General features: G+C 35.9%; 1 protein-coding gene across 2 annotated transcripts in view; it reads right to left on the bottom strand.

Annotated features, from left to right (window-relative positions):
- Positions 1 to 19,850, bottom strand: part of LOC139139741 (E3 ubiquitin-protein ligase UBR3-like) — a 49,397-nt gene that overhangs the window by 27,069 nt on the left and 2,478 nt on the right. For both annotated transcript variants that reach the window (XR_011553873.1, XM_070708606.1), the window contains exons 3-14: positions 16,768 to 16,905; positions 14,682 to 14,810; positions 12,871 to 13,004; positions 11,890 to 12,118; positions 7,799 to 7,978; positions 7,057 to 7,190; positions 6,384 to 6,536; positions 5,735 to 5,824; positions 5,176 to 5,304; positions 4,190 to 4,376; positions 1,067 to 1,212; positions 170 to 333 (exon numbers count right to left, since the gene is read on the bottom strand). Coding sequence is in view for 1 of the 2 variants with exons in the window: in XM_070708606.1 (XP_070564707.1) it covers positions 170 to 333; positions 1,067 to 1,212; positions 4,190 to 4,376; positions 5,176 to 5,304; positions 5,735 to 5,824; positions 6,384 to 6,536; positions 7,057 to 7,190; positions 7,799 to 7,978; positions 11,890 to 12,118; positions 12,871 to 13,004; positions 14,682 to 14,810; positions 16,768 to 16,905 (1,813 nt within the window). In the remaining variant the exon portion in view is untranslated. The remainder of the gene's footprint in view (positions 1 to 169; positions 334 to 1,066; positions 1,213 to 4,189; positions 4,377 to 5,175; positions 5,305 to 5,734; positions 5,825 to 6,383; positions 6,537 to 7,056; positions 7,191 to 7,798; positions 7,979 to 11,889; positions 12,119 to 12,870; positions 13,005 to 14,681; positions 14,811 to 16,767; positions 16,906 to 19,850) is intronic.

Raw genomic sequence — 19,850 nt, 5'->3', positions numbered from 1 at the left:
TGTAACATCAAAGAAAAAAGAACCTGTTTCAATATTAAATGACATCTCTGTTACAAAATATAGTTCAAACATGTAAACATACTGTCATAACCATTAAAATATTTCAATGATGTTGGTGGATGAATTTCCATATTGATCACTTACAGACAGTCTTCATCTGAATACTTACAATGCTGTGTATCTGTCCATTGCACTTTGTATATCTCTTTTATGTACAGCTCTAAGTATACTATGCAATGGGTCATAATGTTTCTCCCACACTTCTGATTTAGGAGTATACATCCCTTGTTGCATTCCACCAGCTTCAAACACTGGTTCTTTGTAATCAGATACCTGTGACAGAGTTGACAATCAATGAGTATTAAAGGTATACAGTCACCTGTAATCTTAGTATGCCCATATATGGTCACAGGGGTGTTCCTTGGTATTCAAAATGCCTATGTGAGGGTGCTGTTTTTAAAAAGCGGCCACCTGCTTAAAATCTGTGATTGGTTAGATTTTCTCTTTCCATGGTAACTGTGGCAAAATTGGAACAGGTGACAGTATACCTTTAAGATATGACAATACTGTGTGTGCAAGGTAATTTGAAAAAAGTAAAAACGTATCTGTGTTGCTGCATGGACAAACATATCTGTACAGAGTGGGGCAGCGTTCATGACAATGATTATTGTCTAAAAAGGTATGAAGTTATTTTCATTTGGCTGAAAAAAAATTGCATTCAAAGTCTGTCAAAGAAGAAAACGTTAAAAAAACAACAGTAGAATTGTAAGTACAATGCTTGGTTTAACATGTGGAATCAAACTTCATACATGTATTTGTCTAAATACGGATTATTGAATTCCGTTGGAATTTAGTGAACCAAACATGCTACAGACAAATGGATTTTAGGCAGGTTTCAGGGAAGATAGAGATTGTAAGGAGACTATCATGGAATTTGGCATTTTTTAAAGTCCTGCACTTACCTGTTTAGGAATTGTTTCTCAACATTGTGTGCTTACCTCTATAAGGACTGTTCCTTAGTCCTACTTTTACCTGTTTGAGGATTGTTTCAAAGTCCTACTCTTACCTGTTTGAGGATTGTTTCAAAGTCCTTTTCAGGTCCAGTTAGTCCAGTCTTGTCTGGTACCAGATCTATTAGCTGACTGTGTGTCCTGTCACGAGCACACAGCTGTGTAACTATCTCAGCTTGTAAGACTTCCTTATCCGAAATGCCTGTTGTCATGTAGTAGCATTAAAATAGAGATGTTTTCAATCTTTATTATAGTTCTTATTCCATTATGGTATCCATAAATTTCAAAAGCGACAATACATTACGACACAATAGTAAATTTGACAAAGGTCAAATTAGGGTCATTAGGGTCATGAATACAGGGTCTATTCAGTCAAAGACACTTAAAATTCAAGGACTTTCAATGTCTTTTCTTGGTAATTTTTAAAGATTTTTTGAGGTCAAATACTGTTTTTTAGGAATCATTTTTATGTGTAATTATAAATATAACTTTTACTACAGTATTCGTCCGAGTATAAGCCCCTGCTCGTGTATAAGCCCCCTATTGATTTCAGATTTCAGGATTTTTGAAAGTGCATTACATCCGTGTACAAGCCCCTACCCTAGTGTAACTCAAATACAGAAAAGTTAGGAGAGTATATTTGGTTGTTAAACTTGGTAAAATTACTTTTAGATTAAAGAAACTATTAAAAGATTTTAAAACCATGGGGAACCTGGAGTTTTCTTGACAGCATGTTTTTCCAGTACTTTCTTGATTCTTTGACCCTGCTCACCCCTGTCGCCGAAATAGAATACCGTAGTCTCACTATCACTTCGGCCATTGTTTATTTTCATTCACGACCACAATGTTTTAATCCTCTAAACATGCAGTTTCATTTGTTTGAAGCAATTATCCTTTCATTTGTGAAGACTTTTACCTGGTGACTATTACAATTTTTACTGCTATGTTGTTGTTTTCACAGGATATAGATTGTTTGATATTGGAATGTTGAGTTGCTTTTCCGTGCAGGCAATGCATCATGCCAGTTCACACTACCAGTATCACTGTTGATCAGCAGCATACATGACGTCTTTGTTTCAAGTTTTGGTTTTTTTTCAAAGCTGAAATTTTACCAAAATGTCACTTCTGTGTCCAGTGATTGTGTAAGTCAATCAATTGGATGTGTAAGTCAATTTTGATAGCGATAGATTGTTTGAATGGGGTTTAAAAAATCATGCATGATATAGTGCTGATTGCAAATGATGTCACATTTTCTCTCATTAGTATGCATAACATTAATATTTGTCCACGTTTTCAGCATAAACGACAAAAAGATAACCTGCTCGCGGTACAATGGCTACAAAAAGTCAAACTGATTTGTATGAATCAATGGTTTTTGACCACAAGCTACAACAACAGCCGCGCATACAACAACAAAATTTGTCCGAATTTCAGGCAGTGTTGTCCGAAGTCGCACGCGTGCAGCTATATTTAGTAACAAACCTGAAATCGCAATGAACACTAATAGCATAAATTAAGCGTTTACAGCAGATGATATGGGGTTGCTCAAGTATAAGCCCCTCCCCTAGTTTTTTCACAGTTTTGTGTTGCCAAACATGGGGCGAGTACGGTATATCATGACTTGTCATGTCATGATTTTCAAACTTCATAGTTGGGGAGGGCTGGGTTGGCTTATGAATTTTCCAGGACTTTCCAGGATTCCATTTTATTTTCAAGGACTTTTTAGGAGGTTTTAAAATTCAAGTACTGTAAATGACTTTCAAGGCATGTATGGGCCCTGTAAATATACACAGAGATTTTCATTTATTATAATTATTGCCTTTGCTGTTTCAGGTACACTATTGTAATATTGCAGTTGTTTGTACACTATTGTAGTATGTAAGTTTGATGTGCTTTTGAAGTTGTTGAAGATGAAATGCTTTCCCATAAGTCAACTGAATTTTGCTTTCTAAAACTTTGAGATAAACACACACACTCATTCCTTCACGCAAACCCATATGAACACCCATAGATACAAGTACATTCAAGGATGTATGTACATAACTAAAGTGGATTATTGACAACATTCACTATTTGATTATACGTGTATTCCTGGATGGTGAAGCATACTACACAAAATGGAGAAACACATGATGTGCAAGGTACCTCTATAATATCGTAGTAATATTATGTGGCTCGTTTTTCTATTTTGAATAAAGATTTTGAATAAAGTTTCTTGCTAATTTCTACACTCTGGGTTGTTATGATGTTTTCTTTAACAAATTCACACTGTTAAACTTTTCATTTGGAAGCTTAATGTTCTCAATGGATTTTATTTCCACATCACTATTCCGTTTAGTTTTATGCTTTTTCAGACATTAACCCTTTGCACCCTGACCCCCTGGTACCCTATGACATCATGCGGACATTTTTGTCCAAGCTGGGTTCAAAGGGTTAACTTGAACAGAATCATGTGTTCCAACCAACAAATACTACAATGATTACATTAAAGATTTTGACACTGAGGTACAGTAGTATGTTTGTAAATTACTAGATTAGGTTTGGTACTGTTTTAAAAATTTACCCTTTTAGTCTCAAACATTAATAATTTTGTGAAAACCGACCAAGACAACATCGTTCAAGCAGTCTGCTGGAAACAGCTTTATTATCTTATCAGTAGCTATCAATTTCATTGGTGAGACTGTATAAACAGAAGCTTGAACCAGAGAAAGTGGCATTGATACCTTATACATTAACAGCATGTACGCCTATATTCACAATGGCTGACAATGACAATCTGCTGAGTAAACGCCAAAGGCAGACATTATTCTCAGAGTAAGAATAGAGTTGTCTGCAATAGACAAGAAAGTCTACAGAAATGGATACATCTGTATAAGCAGAAGGTCATCGAAGGATGATGGTTTGTTAAAAATCTAAGCCTCTGTCTTGCTGAAATGTAAGAATTGCAAATCAGGAGAAAAAATATATCATAACAGTTTGCCTAACTCAATTTCTTTTGCAAAGCATACAAGAATGAGATCAGTGGGTGTAAGTTAATGTATAACCATGGACAAATTACTCATCAATTGTCTCGAAAAGTCACATTACACACTGGTAAACTCTGTATTGCATCTAGACACCATCACTTTGATTAGTTTTACATGACATCATGTGTTCACACAACAAATTCATGTACTTACCAAGTAGCTGCCTGTTATTCAATAGCATTGCAAATAGTGTTAGTGCGCCCTCTAGCATAGGTATTTCCCGGTCAGCTTCCAAGTGTGAGTTTTTGTACTTTGGGGCAAAGGTCAACCAGTCCATTATGCAGAATCTCTCAAAGATTTTACTTGTGAAGTAGTCTGGGTCCAACTGTGATCCACATAACTATGTTGAAAGACATTATGAGAAATTATACCAAATGATTTACCACACAACTTTCTTGTGGTTCTTTTTTCCTCAAACTTCACAACCTATCATTCTCATCTGTCCTCCGAGTCGGAGGCTCTGACCTACTTTTGACAACACTGCAACAAACAAATTGGGGGAACAATTGACAGAACTATTAGTTGTTTGTACATGGTAATTCAGTGCTGCACATTCAGAGAACCAAATGTAATATCCTTTATCAAAAATACATCAACAAGCGGCAATACAAATATCTTATGACTGTTAGTCAGTCAGTCATTGACAAGACAATAACATGAAACTATGTAAGTTGATGCTGAAGTTGGACCAGTGGACCAATCACATATCAGAAATCAGAAACACAATCTTCCAACAAAGTATTGTCAGTTTTTGCAGATATTTCTTACTAGCAATATATCACAGTCAACACTGAGGTCAAAATGTCAACTTGAGAATCATCACATGCAAGCACAAAGCTGTTCCTATACTTTGTGATGAAGGAAGTGTAGTGTTAGCAATGACTATAGATCATGTTGATTTAATGATAAGTTTTCAATGTTGAAACATCAAATTGTTTTATGTCAACACAAAGCATAATGACAATGATAGGTGCAGAGTGTTTGAGCATAAAAGTGTTTTACGTCAATGTCCGAGAATGTTGTGACAAATCAGTATCAAGTTCGCTATGCAGTTTGATGACAGGTTAACACACTGTCTTATCATCAATAAAACACACAATGTTGTAAAGTGAGTGTTAAATGGTCTATGATTTACAAACCTGTAGTAAGAAGAGATCTGGATCTATCATGGAATTACAAAAATGGCTCTGTGCATATGTCATAGCTTGACCACGGATTTGAAGTCCATTGCGTGCCCACATTCCACAGTGAATTTCACAATTTGCAACCTACAAAGTTTCAGAGGAAAACATATTTATATTGAAAATCATGTTGATCACATTTTAGATGTCACTGAACAGACTCATGAGAGGCATTACATTTGGACTATTCATAGCAATATAATTCCCTTCAAAAGATTCACATAAGATTCTCATCAATTTGAATAGCATATCACTGGTTGATTGAGAATAATAATACACTTATAACATCACAGTACATTCACTTGAAAAAGCTATGTATAAACACTCAATGATAGTTTTTTCTCTTTCCTCATTTAGATTACGTGTCAATAAATTAATTGAATTTGATGTACTATCTGTTTGTTAACTCTTTTGGGTAAAACTGGCATTTGAGCATTACACAGATACAATGATGTAATGGATACCACTGTCATTAGAGTCTGGTGTCCACATGGCTTTCAAATTAAAGTTTGTTCACCTGTATTGCCAAGGGATGCACCATTAACTTCTGAAGGAAATCCTCAGTTAGATCGAAATCATGAATCTTAGCATCTTGCTTCCTGACAGCCTGTTAAAAACATGAAATCAACATCATGTATTAACAATTTGATAGAACTGATGACCATACAAATTTGAATATTAGTTAGAAATTGCCAACGTGCATTTGGAGTTATATATAACATGTTGGTATACTTTATGACCTTTTGTTTCCCTCTGTAACAACCTGAAAATCTATGTGTTCACATTGTGTATAAAATTAACTTTGTAGTCAATGCTGTATTAGTATTTGCCTTTTGTGTAGCCCTGACAATCGCTCTGTATAACGATGTCAGTACAACCAATAACATCACCATATAGGAACTCAGGAATGTTTATGGCTTTGTAGTCTGTGAAAATTTTAATCTGTCTAAGCAGGTAACATATTGCAACATCTACATATTTGGCAACTGTGTAACCTAGATGGTGGTTTTGGTAAAATATTTGTGAACAGAATTGAAATGTCACATTTTGGCAGAAATCCACATTTATGAATGTAGAATGTTCTTCTGGCAACAAACAGGGAATACAAACAAACAGGGAATACAAACTGGAGATAAAATGGGAAATGATGGCACGTGTTGACTTACTTGGCTGAATAACACAGCAAAATATCTGTGAAGGGGTAGATGGTAGGATATTTGATATGGATTTGGACAATCTGAGATATTGAGAGCATCAAACCAGTCCTGTAGATGGTTCTTACAAACTTGAAGCAAAGACTTGGACAATGGTAATGTTTCCTGCAGAGAAATTGTTCATGTGTTAAGAAATGTGGTTTGAAATGTCATCAAATATGGAAGATGGTGTAATGTTCACACAGTATTGAGCTACTGCATTGATTAACCTGAAAACAATATTGTACTATGGAGTCTTTCATTTCAGCCATGAATATCAATGTATACAGAAAGACATTTCTTCATGGCCATGATTCCATGTGACAGGTATGCTAAGTTACACACCAAAATTGAAAGATGTGGATAATTTCATGGTCATGTTATGACGAAATGAAGACAGAAAGACTCAATAAGAAGTTATGTATTTCACACCACTTTCAAATTTGAATCAGTGTGGCTTCATTCCTTGGATGTTTGAAAAGAAGAATTCTTGGAATTTCCATGGTTTGAATTTTGTTCAGTATTTCCTGGTAGTTTGAATGACATGTTATTTCAAATAGAATGTAATTCTCTCACACTGCAAAGATTTCTGATATTAATGGACATGACCCTGATTGACCTTTATTGTACATCTATGGCTGCTCACCTTTGTTTTACAATGTGATGCCATCTGCCACATGGGGGCAGCACACGCCTCCAGTTCAGTAGAAAATGCAGCATAGTAAGTGTTTGGTTCAAACTCCACATGCTGACTCAACTCTCTTATGTTCAGATTCATTCCTGTTACATAATAAGAAGTAAAGACACAGGATGAAAGCTACATTGAATCATAGCTTCATTTGCCTTTCAGGCATTGTTCATTGGCCAATCGCCCATACATGACTGTGTCACAAAATCATAAATAAATATATAAGTCGTAATGTCTTTGTGCCAACTTTGAATGAAATCAGTGGAGTGTATACATCATAGCTCTTCACACAAAATGGCCGCCTGGATTAGATGGCGAAATAAATCGACGTGCATATGTATGCCATAGTGAGTTGTACTTATACCAAGTTTGAGACAAATCAGTCCAGTCATATCAACAATCCATAAGTTTCCGTTCTGGACTTTGTCCAGCAAGTATTATACTCCAGTTTCTGGCTCTAGACATCAGAGCAGAGTTTACTATAGTTTTATGTAGCATTTTGTATGAATCTTTTATGATTCTTAAAATCATCTTATGGTATTAATGAAACCACAAACTATCAACCATCTATGACAAAGTGTGATTATCAGGAAAACCTTCAGATTCTCAGATGTGCACTCTTTGAAAGTCTATATAACATAACACTTTGAAAACACATGCATTATTTAAAATGCAAAAGCGATAATAAGAGGTCACATACCTGCAAAGTATGAAAGAAAAACCATCCAGTACTTGAGAAGAGTTTGATCTTTGAGAAATCTTTCAGCAACTTGTTTATGTGAAAGAACATTGATCAAATCACTGACTACCGGCCAGTAACAATTGAAGACAAGGGTACGATGAGCACAATTAACAACCATGTGGAAGTTTTGATCTGGCTCTGAAAAGAAGAATAAAGAAAGTTGCATTAACTTCTCATGTACCTTTCTATGCATGGATTTCTCTGAATGACAACTTTGTCAACATGTCATGTTGTCTATTACAAATTTATTTCGAACTTGTTTGAAGGGAAGGCTTTGTACATGTAGTCTACAAAAGTCTACAATATTTTGATATGATATATTGACATGATTTTTTACATAATCTTGTTTTCTTTTCATTTCATCAAAAAAGTGAATTAAAAATCACTCAACCACATATAAAGTACCATATTTTGGATTTAGTTGGAGACAAGCAATTCTGGCAAAACACATGACAAGTTGTAAAACTTAAATGTCATCAGTGCATCACAGTCACTTAAATTACTTTGTACAAACGTTAGAAATTTTGATGAAAATATGTACAGATTCTACATTGCACAACACGTACTGACCTCATCAACTAGGAAATGAATACTGTATTAAAATCAACTCCAGAAATGATGTACTGAGCATTTTGGACAAATCCAAGATGAGATCAACAATACACCTGTAGAACACTGGGCAACATTCTCCCTTCAGGATAAATTACTGCTTGTCTGAAGATGATTTTCAACCCCTAACATACTCCCTAGGTCTGGCTACATGAAGTGTTCACAATATGTCTTGAAATTAATGTGCTTTGTCACTTGCCTCATGTACTGAACATCACATACCCAATGGGATTCAATGGTAACTTGTTGACATAGTGGCTGCATTGTCATTACTTGACAGAAACTGACTAACAACTTTCTTAAGGTAGTGACTCAGTTTCGTTGACACATATTTTCAATCAAAAGTTTCACATAGAAAACAGGGTCTCACACCCAACATGAGGTACATTTTCTAATAGGTCTATATTTGAAGAAGGTAAAAATTTGTTTAGTTGTCAAAACATGCATTGGTATGTTTGTTTAAGTCAAAAACATGTGATTTTGAATTTTTTCACTTAAAAGAGTATAAGTAAGAATTGGCAGCACCCCTAAGTGATCTGGTAACGGCACTAGACAGCTGGATATACAGGGGGAAAAACCGTGTTTTGGATTTTTGAAATTCGCTTTTGTTTCTGCACAGTGAGCCTTCGAAGTGTGAACTGTCGGATTTTTGCATAAATTATCGGCTTTAGTTCACGTTTGTCAAATTATCGTCACTTCAGGGGGGTTTATCAAAAATCTAAGACACGGTTTTTCAGGTCTATTCATGACGTGTTAGCATGCGAAGAATCGGGGAAATCCGCCCACGCGTCGCCGACTTACACTCATTTGAAGGTGCGCATACATAGCAAAAATCGGAACTGAGAAAATCGACGATTTGTGTAAACGTCCCATTTTTCACACAAAATCGCCGAAAAAAGTCGGATTTTTGTGCGTTTCAAAAAAAATTATTCGATCTGGGTCTAGGTTAAATATTGGGCATCAGGTTAGAGAATTTCTGACAAGTCCTAAACATTAGTTCGCCTAAAATGATGAAAATTGTGCGTAGAACGTGAGGCTGGTCAGCGTAAGCGGTGGGTACTATTTACACGATAAACACTAGAAAGATAATTCAGGGCATATCTGTTTGTCAAATACGTATCTAGCTTATAATTATATTAACTGTACACTGTTTGGTAACGGTTAGAGTCTGGTTACAAGACGAGAAAAGTTTTAAAAATCATACAGCCGGAATGGTTTACAGGTCTGCGTTCTGCGACGACGCGCGCTCGCTCTCTCACAAGCGCTCGACTTCCGGTCTCACAGCCCGTAATTTATGCACGTACCGAGTGTGAAATGGTTGCCCAGTTCATTTTAGTGCCGATTTTTGTGCCTATAGTACAAGACGGCACTTGCTTGCTTGCTTGCTTTCGGAGATGAGACGACCAACTCTCGATGCTCTAAAAAATTCTGTAGTTGAGAAGTTCAAGGAATGCGGGAAAGTCGCACTTGTTTTTGTGGTTTTCACATGTGATCTGCTGCAGTCCTTTTGCTCACCATAAAAAATGACCGGGTTTTCGTGCGCTATTTCGCTTTCCACTGTGACATGTACTATTATGGCCTCGGGTATGAAACCAAATCAACTTCAGTTACACGTAAAAGCGATTCTTCATGACTTAAAATAAACGACTGAGGCGATACTCGACAGATTCACTCATTGTAAAATTGAAACGGCGACATATCGCGACACCCAGCGACACTCTCTTGACCACAGATAGAAATTGACAGGCAACGATCGTGAAGCGACGTTTCGCGTACGTTGCTGTGCTCTAGACCGACATAACAGTGTCGGATTGACAAATTGGACAAACCATGCTTCCTACATCCATGGACAAACTAAGTCCAAGATATGGGCTGCTGTTATAGAACCATATTTTCCAGTGAAGATTAATAGATTCTCTTTGGACGGCAGTGTAATCTATAGCCCGGCGTACGATGCTATGTGTTCCGCTACAGCTAATCGCCTCGCTCACCACAACCTGCAAAGACCCGTACGTAGGGTCGGTGACTTCAAATCCATTTTGGGACTTGACGTAAAAAGCCAAATTACTGTCGAAATTCAGCGTTCTTGGGCCCAAGTCGTATCCCTGCCTACCTCAGCTACTCGATCGCTTCCAAAAATGCCAGTCTTTTATTCACTTTTCGTAAATAACCGTCGATGTGGGCAACTCTCTCGCTAGCCCTGTGTACGATGCTGTGTGTTAGCTGTAGCGGCCAACACACAACATCGCGTCCATCAGCTTTCCATTTTGCTTCTTTGGCCCCCGTTTGTATGGAAGACCGGTCACGACATGCGACATGCGAGTTTTTTTTTAACTGCGACCTGGGAGTTCTTAAACTGCGACATGCGAGTTGCAAAACTAATATGGCGTTTGCATACATGTCATTTCGTTCTCCTCCTAACGATGGATTACAGAGGTAGAGACGAGCTTATTTCTGCATACTTCTACAATGGATATACCCTGGGAGAAATAGCGGCCACGTTAGGACTCCGACATGTAGGGAAGACCGGTCACAACCTGCGACATACGACCTGCGTCTTTAAACTGTGATCTGCGACCTAACCCCAACCCTACCCTAACCCTAACCCCTAACGCTAACTAACCCTAAGTTATGCCGTTACAATTTTTCCCTCCCTTGTCCTAATCTCCAGGGTTGAGAGCAAAGTAAGGCTTTTTACCAGAGAAAACCTAACCCCTAATCCTAACCCTAACCCCTACCCTACCCCTAACTCTAACCCCTAACCCTAACCTAAACCGCAGATCGCAGTTTTAAAAACTCGCATGTCGCATGTCGTGACCGGTCTTCCATACGTTTGCGTTTTCTACACTGCTTATACTGCCGGCAGTCATCAGCCATGTTGGATAGCGTCTCTTATGAAGACGTGCGCGCATGCGCAACATGGTGCATAAAAATTTACATAATCTCCTCAAGGTATAACGATAACGCTGACAGTAATCCGGACCGTTAAAACAAAAAGAAAATAATAACTCGCGCAGTGGTTAGAAGGCCGTGTTTTCACTAAAATTTAAGACATTTTCCAGTACAATGTTACCTCACAGTTTTCTTTAATAAAAAGATCATATTTCAGGGGTTCAGAATATGAAATAATCACAAAATCGCTAAAATTTACAAAGGAACCCGAGTCACTACCTTAAACTTGCAATTGCATTAATTCACCTGCCATGATTGACATCTGGGAATCTCATACGTAAATATATACATATACATACAGGCATACAGACAGATGGACTGACATACACGGCTGCTTCAGCAATACCTATATATTGCAACTTGAGATAATAAAGACATTATAGCCCTAACATGAGACAAATGGTAACCTGCCCTTGGACAAACAGTCCTTTGTTGAGGAATACACCCTATAATACTGTTATGGGAAGTGAAGCAGAAGATATACTGACCTCCTATCGTGCTGGGTATTAGGATATCTTCAATCATATTTAACAATGATATGACCATGACATGAAGAAGCTGCATTTCATCTGTTACTTTAGTTGCAAGGTTTTCATTACTGAACAGCTGAACACTAATGTGTACAACTCGGTTTGACAAAGTTTCTGGATGCTCAGTATCAGTCAATGCAACAGATATACGACTGTAATGCTGAACAAAGGCTCTGGTAAAGGGTTCCTACAATGCAATAGTCATACAGAGATGTAATAATATCTGGTAATGATAGGATTGGTATCACAGATTACTGATTCTATTCCTTGCACACAACTGTAATATCACATAGAAGTCTTTCATTACCGATGTAAAAGCTCAAAGTAATATACAATCAATATTTTAATGTGCCAGTACACTTACAGATATGTGTTATTTCATATTATATTACCATGCCCTGCCCGTCCCATTTTGATTGGTCGAGCTGAACCATGTGACTGACCACAAATACAAAGTAATGGTTTGGTTACATGCCCGTGAATATGAATAATAAGATTAACAACTCAAAGTATCATAACTTTACAGCTGAAACATAAATCATAATCAATCACAAAATAAAATGGAGCACTTGTGGGCCAAGTTGAGATATTTTGTTTCTGAAAACATCTCTGGATTTGTCAAATTTTGACAGCGTGCGTGACAGTGCGTTGCGTATTAATCAGTTCCGGGGCCAGTTCTTGTTCGCTTGTGAAATTTTCGCAAATTTTGACGGTTTTCTTGGGTTCGTTGATAATATAATGAAAATAACAGACTCAGCCCTGACCATTAATGTTTATTTATGGGTGCAGGCTTTAGGAAAGCCAAAATTAATGGGCTTGGCAAGCATTCCTCTCACCCTTGCCCATAAATACACATTAATGATCAGCACATCGCCCATTATTTCTATATCATATCACTCAACCATTTAATACTTGATAAATGGGAGCAAATTTACTCACTTTGTAGTCATTGAACGGAAGCATATTGAGAAGCAAAGTGACCATTTTCTGAGGGAATTCATACTTCACTGCCCAAAACACTAACTCTTCAAGCAAAGTCTTGTGTTCAAGTTCAGCTTGTAGACCAGTACAATCTATTTGAAACCAAAATAACAAGATCTTATTCAAACTAAAATATACTTTCTATTTATTTGCATTTTCCTTGTGTCTTTATTGTCATCTGATGAAAGTTGACCTGTGAACTGATGTACAACTTATCTGTGATAGTTACATACATGTACATTGGTGTTACTTTATGATAAGTACAATGTTGATGCACTAACTTGTCTACTTTGTGAAAGGCCATGCTGTGTTTTACTCTTAGCAATGACAATCTGCATTTGAAAAGTTTTGACTGAAAGTAACTTGAGTATTGGTCAATTCCGAACTAGAAAATAAAATTAATCTGCCAAAACTTACAGCCTGGTATCATTATGAGTGTGATTAGTTTCTTTATGAAGTGTTACAAAAACACATGGAGTTGAAATTCACAGTCACATTCTGTCAATTTTAATACACTTAATAATAGTGAACACTGTCTGTTAAAGGAAGCATTCCTTGTTAACAAAATTCTGAAAAGCAAGTGGTATTGTAAGATTGAGTCAATCTGTTCTAATATCAGGGAAATGCAATTGGTTAATTCTGATCAAATTATTACTAGGTCTGAATCGACCAAAATGTATGGCAAACTTAAAGCCACATACGATGAACTGTGGGAAAGAGAAATCCAAGATGATAAAAGTTAAAAAAAAGAATGAATAAAGATGCAAAAAATAAATTGAGAATATACAGAATATTTAAACAAAGTATTGAGTTTGAAAATTACATTACTACTATCAATAATATTGATCTCCGAGACAGTCTTGTCAAATTTAGATTAAGTAACCATTCATTAATTAAAAATTGAAACAGGACGCCAAAATAAAATTCTGGTACATGAAAGAATCTGCGAACTTTGTGATAGCAAATGTGTAGAAGATGAACAACATTGCATCATTTCTTGCAAATTTTACACCAGCCAAAGAAATCTGCTGCAGAAATTGCTGCAGCTGCAAAATATAACACCACATTTTATGATATGCCTAACAAATTTGAATTCATAATGAAAAATACTAGCATATCAATTCCTCTAGCAAAGTACAGATCTACATGTATGAAATTGAGAATGGAACGCCTATCAGAAATGTAATCATTATTTGATTTTCTCGTTATCTTGATAGATTAATCATGCTATTGTTTTGGTTTGTTTTGTATGAATTTATTTCTTTTTTCTTATTTTTCCTTTGATACACTGTTTTGGTTTCTTTTGAGTAACTTCCTCATTTGTTTTTGTAACACTTTTCTTCCCTTCAGAGGGAAGTTGTGTGTCTAATAATAAAGATAAAGATTTTCCTCCTTTACACCATGACATGTATGGTGCAACTACTGATCAGTCTCCTACAATGATCAATTGAAAAGCAAATATGAATATTTTTGCTAATAACATTGTCATATGACCACAAAAACTTTCACTAAAGATAACACTGACAGGTAATTTTACGTTTACAATGTATCTGTCATAAACTGTGATTTCTGCGACAAGTCAATTGTTGAGCCCTAGGACATATCTAACAAGAGTGACAAATTCTGAAATATGACGGTGTTTCCATTTTCTAGCATTTTCTATCAAACACAGTGTGGAAATAAATGATTATTGGAGAAATCCTTTGCAAGTAAATTAACAAAAGACCAAAGTTATTGATTGATTCAAATGTACTTATGTTCACATGTACCTTTCAAATGTCTTGGTATATTCTTTGGTATTTGCATGCTTTCTAATGCTGCCAGATAACATTCTCTATTCATCTCTGCATAAGACCTCTTTCCTTTCTCAGCTTTGTACTTCTTGCTGGTGTTAGAAACTGAAACAGAAAAATAGAATAGAGATGAAAGTTGAGAAAAAGAGAGGTTTGTCGATGGAAGATGATATGCTAAAACAGATGAAATTACAGATGTTGTATGAGAAGAAGTAAAATGGATTATACAGTATATGATAATGGATCACAGTGTGAGAAATTGGTCATAAAGGAGTTAGCATGTTTCAGATGGGAAGAATGTCACATTATGTAACACTGTCATGCCAACAAAGTCATTCTACTGAGATTAGTAAAGTTCTATTGCAAAAGCTCTACAACCAGACATCATCTGGTGTTTCTCAAGCAAGTGAAAAGTAGATGACATAGTAAACATATTCTTGACAGTTTGATACTGAAATACAACTGTTTCATTGATATTATGATAATGAAGGTAAAGAATTTCAAAGCAAGGAAGTACAGACTGTCAGTGTATATATACTTTATAACACAGCATGACAAGGTCTTCATATATTTTGAAATGAACTGCTGTCTGTTTTCAGAAGAAAATGGAAACAAAAAGTGCATGTCAATTATACTAGATTAACAACAAAATTTGAGGAATAATAGTCGCGCCAGCGGCTTACTGACTACGCATGCGCAGATTCATAATATACTATGCGAGTAACCGGAAGTGTACCCTACTTTTATGGGCGCCGCCATGTTTTTTTGAGTGCTCGTAAATAAACAAATACGAAATGTGCAAATTATTATATAACATGCCATTTGTAAAATATATCTCTTATATTAGCCAGTAAGTATTATTATCCACTTTGTCGCTGACACAAAATATCGTTAACATAACGCATAAAAAATAGAAAAAGGGAGAAAACTGTCGTGCATATGAACGGGGCATACGCAAAGAATGCTGGGATTGAATTTTAGAAAAGCGCCCCCTGCGCCCTCTGAATTGCCAGTTTTTAGACGGAACACTATAGTTTTCAGCTTGCAAGTGGAAGGTGGGCAGTGCGGTTACCATTGCAATGACAATTATTGCATAATACATCCCTTGTTTAACGCAATAGGCTGTTATCATGGTAAAAATTGCCAATTTTTTCCAACATTTTTACACATTACAGCAAATCTATACCTGCACTGCTGCAGGGTTTGACGTCGTGTACGTACGTGAACTGCTTTCATCAGAGGGAAACTGGGCACAGTTGTCATATGAAGTAACAATTAATTATGTTTTATCATGAATCAATACAGATAACATTGCCAATCTTAACCCCTGGCATGACACCAAGGGCTGAGCCCTATATAATATTAATAGATTATAAACATGATTCAAACTGGTTTAGGTACATCTCTGACAATACAAAATTGTACAATCCACAAAGATGTAACGGTATCTTTTTTCAGTATGAAGTACACCACCAGTGTCATTTATTTACTAATACATTTCAATTACTAAACATCAATAGGACAGTATGTACTGCTTTGTATGCCTTCATCAATGAAATTTGCAGTTTTGTTCCATATCATGCTTTATAACAAGTATTACTGAATGCATGGAAACTGAACACATACTGCAACAGAGCAAGCATTCTGCTCAATCTGGTGCAAATTATTAAGGACCATGTTTTGAAAATGATTGCCACATTTTGAAGTTAACAGAAACTTATTATATATCATTTTGTGTTGAATTGAGGCTAATCTTGAAATTCTCCACAGCTACTTTTGTTATGTTACCAGTGACGTCACAGTATACTAACGATTGAAACACACTCGCTTCAGTCATTGCATTGTCTAAGTGTAGTGTTGCCTAGAATATAAATGGAGTGTTTTGGCCTCAGAGGTTTTTTGCCTTCGCCACAATAGAGAAACTCGCATAAAATAAATAACAATGTAAAATGCAATTATACATATTGTATATTAACAGCTACATGTTGTTAACAACACAACTACATTTACATAACTTACTCTATTTCTTTGATGGATGACATAAAAACTTTGTTGTACTTACTATCTGTGAGGTTTTTGTAGAGTTGTGGATTTGTTAACGCTGTGGTGAGTACACCGTGCATGGCACCACCCATCTTACACAAATCATGAAGCAATTCCAACATACCCTCAGCTTCTTGTATAGCACCAAGGTATGCCTCTGTAAACAAATCAATACCATAAACAATTAAGGCAATACCAAAGGATTCAAATTGCTAAGCAATGGTTGCTAAGGGTAATTTCCAAAATCAATCAAAATACAAATTTTTCATGATTTTCTTTGCATAATAAAGATTTACCGAACCATACAATTCCAAAAGACGCAGGTTTGTCGCACGATTCGTCAGTGATGTCACACATATACAAATTTTCACAGCTCTACTTTAAAATATTTCAGCTCCTACAAATTTGCACCAAATTTTCCAAAATTTCAGAATGTAGCACATGAGATACCTGTTTATGCATGGATTAGGTTATCTGTTTAAGGTAATATGCACCTCGAAAGTGAATGACTTAAACTTTTGCTCTAACTTTCCTCAAGGAATCTTTCAATCATTCTCTTTCAAAATCAAGAATAAAAATAGGGGGTCACCGTGCAAATTTTGGTACTAGAGAAACAAATAACCCAAGATTTACCGATATTAGAAATTCAAAATGGCCGCCATCCCTGTGTTAACCCTATGGTGAAAAATAAAAATTTCGAATTTCAAAAAACTAAGCCGGTGAAAAGTTTTCTTTCACCAAGAGCTTTAAAATGAACCCCCACATGTGGTATATCAGAAGAGAACTGTAAAAGTTTGAGAGTCCGAATGTCTGTCCCCGAGGTGCGTTCTACCTGTTTAAGTACAAACGATTTTTGAACAGGAAAACATCACTGTGTCATTTTGTGAAATTTTGAAGGGTTTTATGGCGATATCTCATAACCGGTACAGAATTTTTAGAAATGCATGCTTATCTATATTCTCATGTATGACTTCAAAATACCAGTGAGTCGAAAATCCATAGAAAACAACGGAACAGTAAGATTTTGCACGTGCAAAAGTGTGTGTTTCGAACATTGCCAACGATAGCAACCAATGCGTGCTTTGAATCCTTCGGTATCGCCTTAAAGCTGTAACTTGTTGTGATGAACTTTAGAGTAGCTGTTCAAGTGCCCTTATTAACAAAGCCTGTAACATGGTTTGACTTGCAAACATTATCACTGCTGCTATAATCAGCAATTGCTAAGTCAAAATTTGGGGAGGGAATATTCTCATGTGTTTTGAAATGATACATGCAAAATACCGGTACCTATGATTTGAGACCGTACTTCCACTGTTCGAATGACTGCATTGTAACAGTCAACCTTTTCAAATGAAAATGCTATAGAATAATGCTCAAATGAACCCCTGACTGGCTGCTTGAATGACGCTGAAGTATACCTATTGACATATAGCTGAACCGCAGGATAATAATTCAGGCCAATAATGTTAGCAAATTATAATTGCAAACCTTGAAATTACTATCTTTACATTAATAGGACAAAAGGTGCATCCATCCATAATATTGTTTAGACTACAGTCACACAAGCATCTGTTCTCTTTGCTTTTACATGTAGTTGAAGGTACGCACACATTACATGATGATAATGCTGGTTTACAAATGTATTTTCATAGTTATATATACCAAAGGAACATTTTCCTAAAAATGTAAATCAATGATCCATGGTGGTCAATCAACTCAGAAAGTCAGTCATATTTTCAATTCTAGAATTCATTCTCTGACCCCTACAAATCATGTCGCAGCAATAAGACAAGAACAATGCCAAAACATAGGGCCAAAGTCCCTGAAGCTACTATAGACATGGATACAAAATTAAGTATTTCCTGACTGTATGAAATTATCTCACTTAGGTCATCCTAGGGACTTGTACACCAAATATTAAAGCTGTCTGACCAGCGGTTTTGAAAGAACAAGCAGCTCAACAGTTGACAGAGCTCTGCTGTGTTATGTAGAGAATAACCTTTTGTGACACATGTATTGATGAAGAAGGTGGATATCTTTGATTAACATTGTATTTTTTTCTGTTGAATAAGTTGAGACTGTACATACTCAGAGAAAGCACACTGAAGAGACAAATGTTTGAAACTTAAGAAGTTCAAGGTCATCAAAAGCATTATAAGGAATCATGTAACTTTCATTGCACTGTTTACACAGATTGCATAATTGCTATAAATAGCACATGAGGAATCTTACAGCCCACTGGGCTTTACCATAAAAACCCTATCACTTTGACCACTCTTTTAATTGACCACTCTATTTTTTTCCTTAAAAAGTAATTTTATTTTATCCTTACCAAGTCAACCATAAATGGAAATTAGAACTTTCTCTATCTCTATCTCTATCTCTATCTCTATTGACTATTTTGAGCAATTTCTTTTAGATAACATACAGGGTACAATAAATGACGGTTCAGAATATGTCAGAGTTGGGACTCAGGAAAGTTGCCTTTACATGTTTTAATCTTCCAAGATGGTAACATTTCACTATGAATTATCAAAAAAAGTTGAACTTTCTGATAATTCTACACTAAAATTATTTTGGCTTTGATGATTTCCTAATTAATTCAATTATTTAAAATCATATTAATTATTTTTTTCTGGGTGAATTGATAGGGTTTATACAGTACAAGAATTACATACAATGTAAGTCAAATTTTGACCAAAATGACAAAAAAATTCCTTAAAAAAACACATTTGCATATTTCATCACAATTTGAAGAAATCTAAGTTGGGTTACCCCTAGGGACCTGAACACCAAATAACAAAGCTGTCTGACCAGCGGTTATGAAGAAGAAGATTTTTTTCCAAAAACACCTTTTTTGGCATTAATTTGCCTATTTTCAACAATATCAAAAAATTAAAAAAAATAGTTTCTCAAAATCATATTTTTCATCTACACAACAAATATCAAATCAGTAAGTACTGCGGTTCTCAAGATATTTGAGTGGACGGACGCCTCACAAACGGACATACATACATACATACATACAGACTGACGACGGACGCCGGACGGATACCCATCCCAATAGCTTCTATAGACTATAGTCTATAGTAGCTAAAAACC

Source organism: Ptychodera flava, chromosome 9 (assembly GCF_041260155.1).
Source record: "Ptychodera flava strain L36383 chromosome 9, AS_Pfla_20210202, whole genome shotgun sequence".
NCBI lineage: Eukaryota > Metazoa > Hemichordata > Enteropneusta > Ptychoderidae > Ptychodera > Ptychodera flava.
The sequence above is the reverse complement of the archived record's forward strand: the minus strand, read 5'-3'. Positions and strand labels throughout refer to the sequence as shown.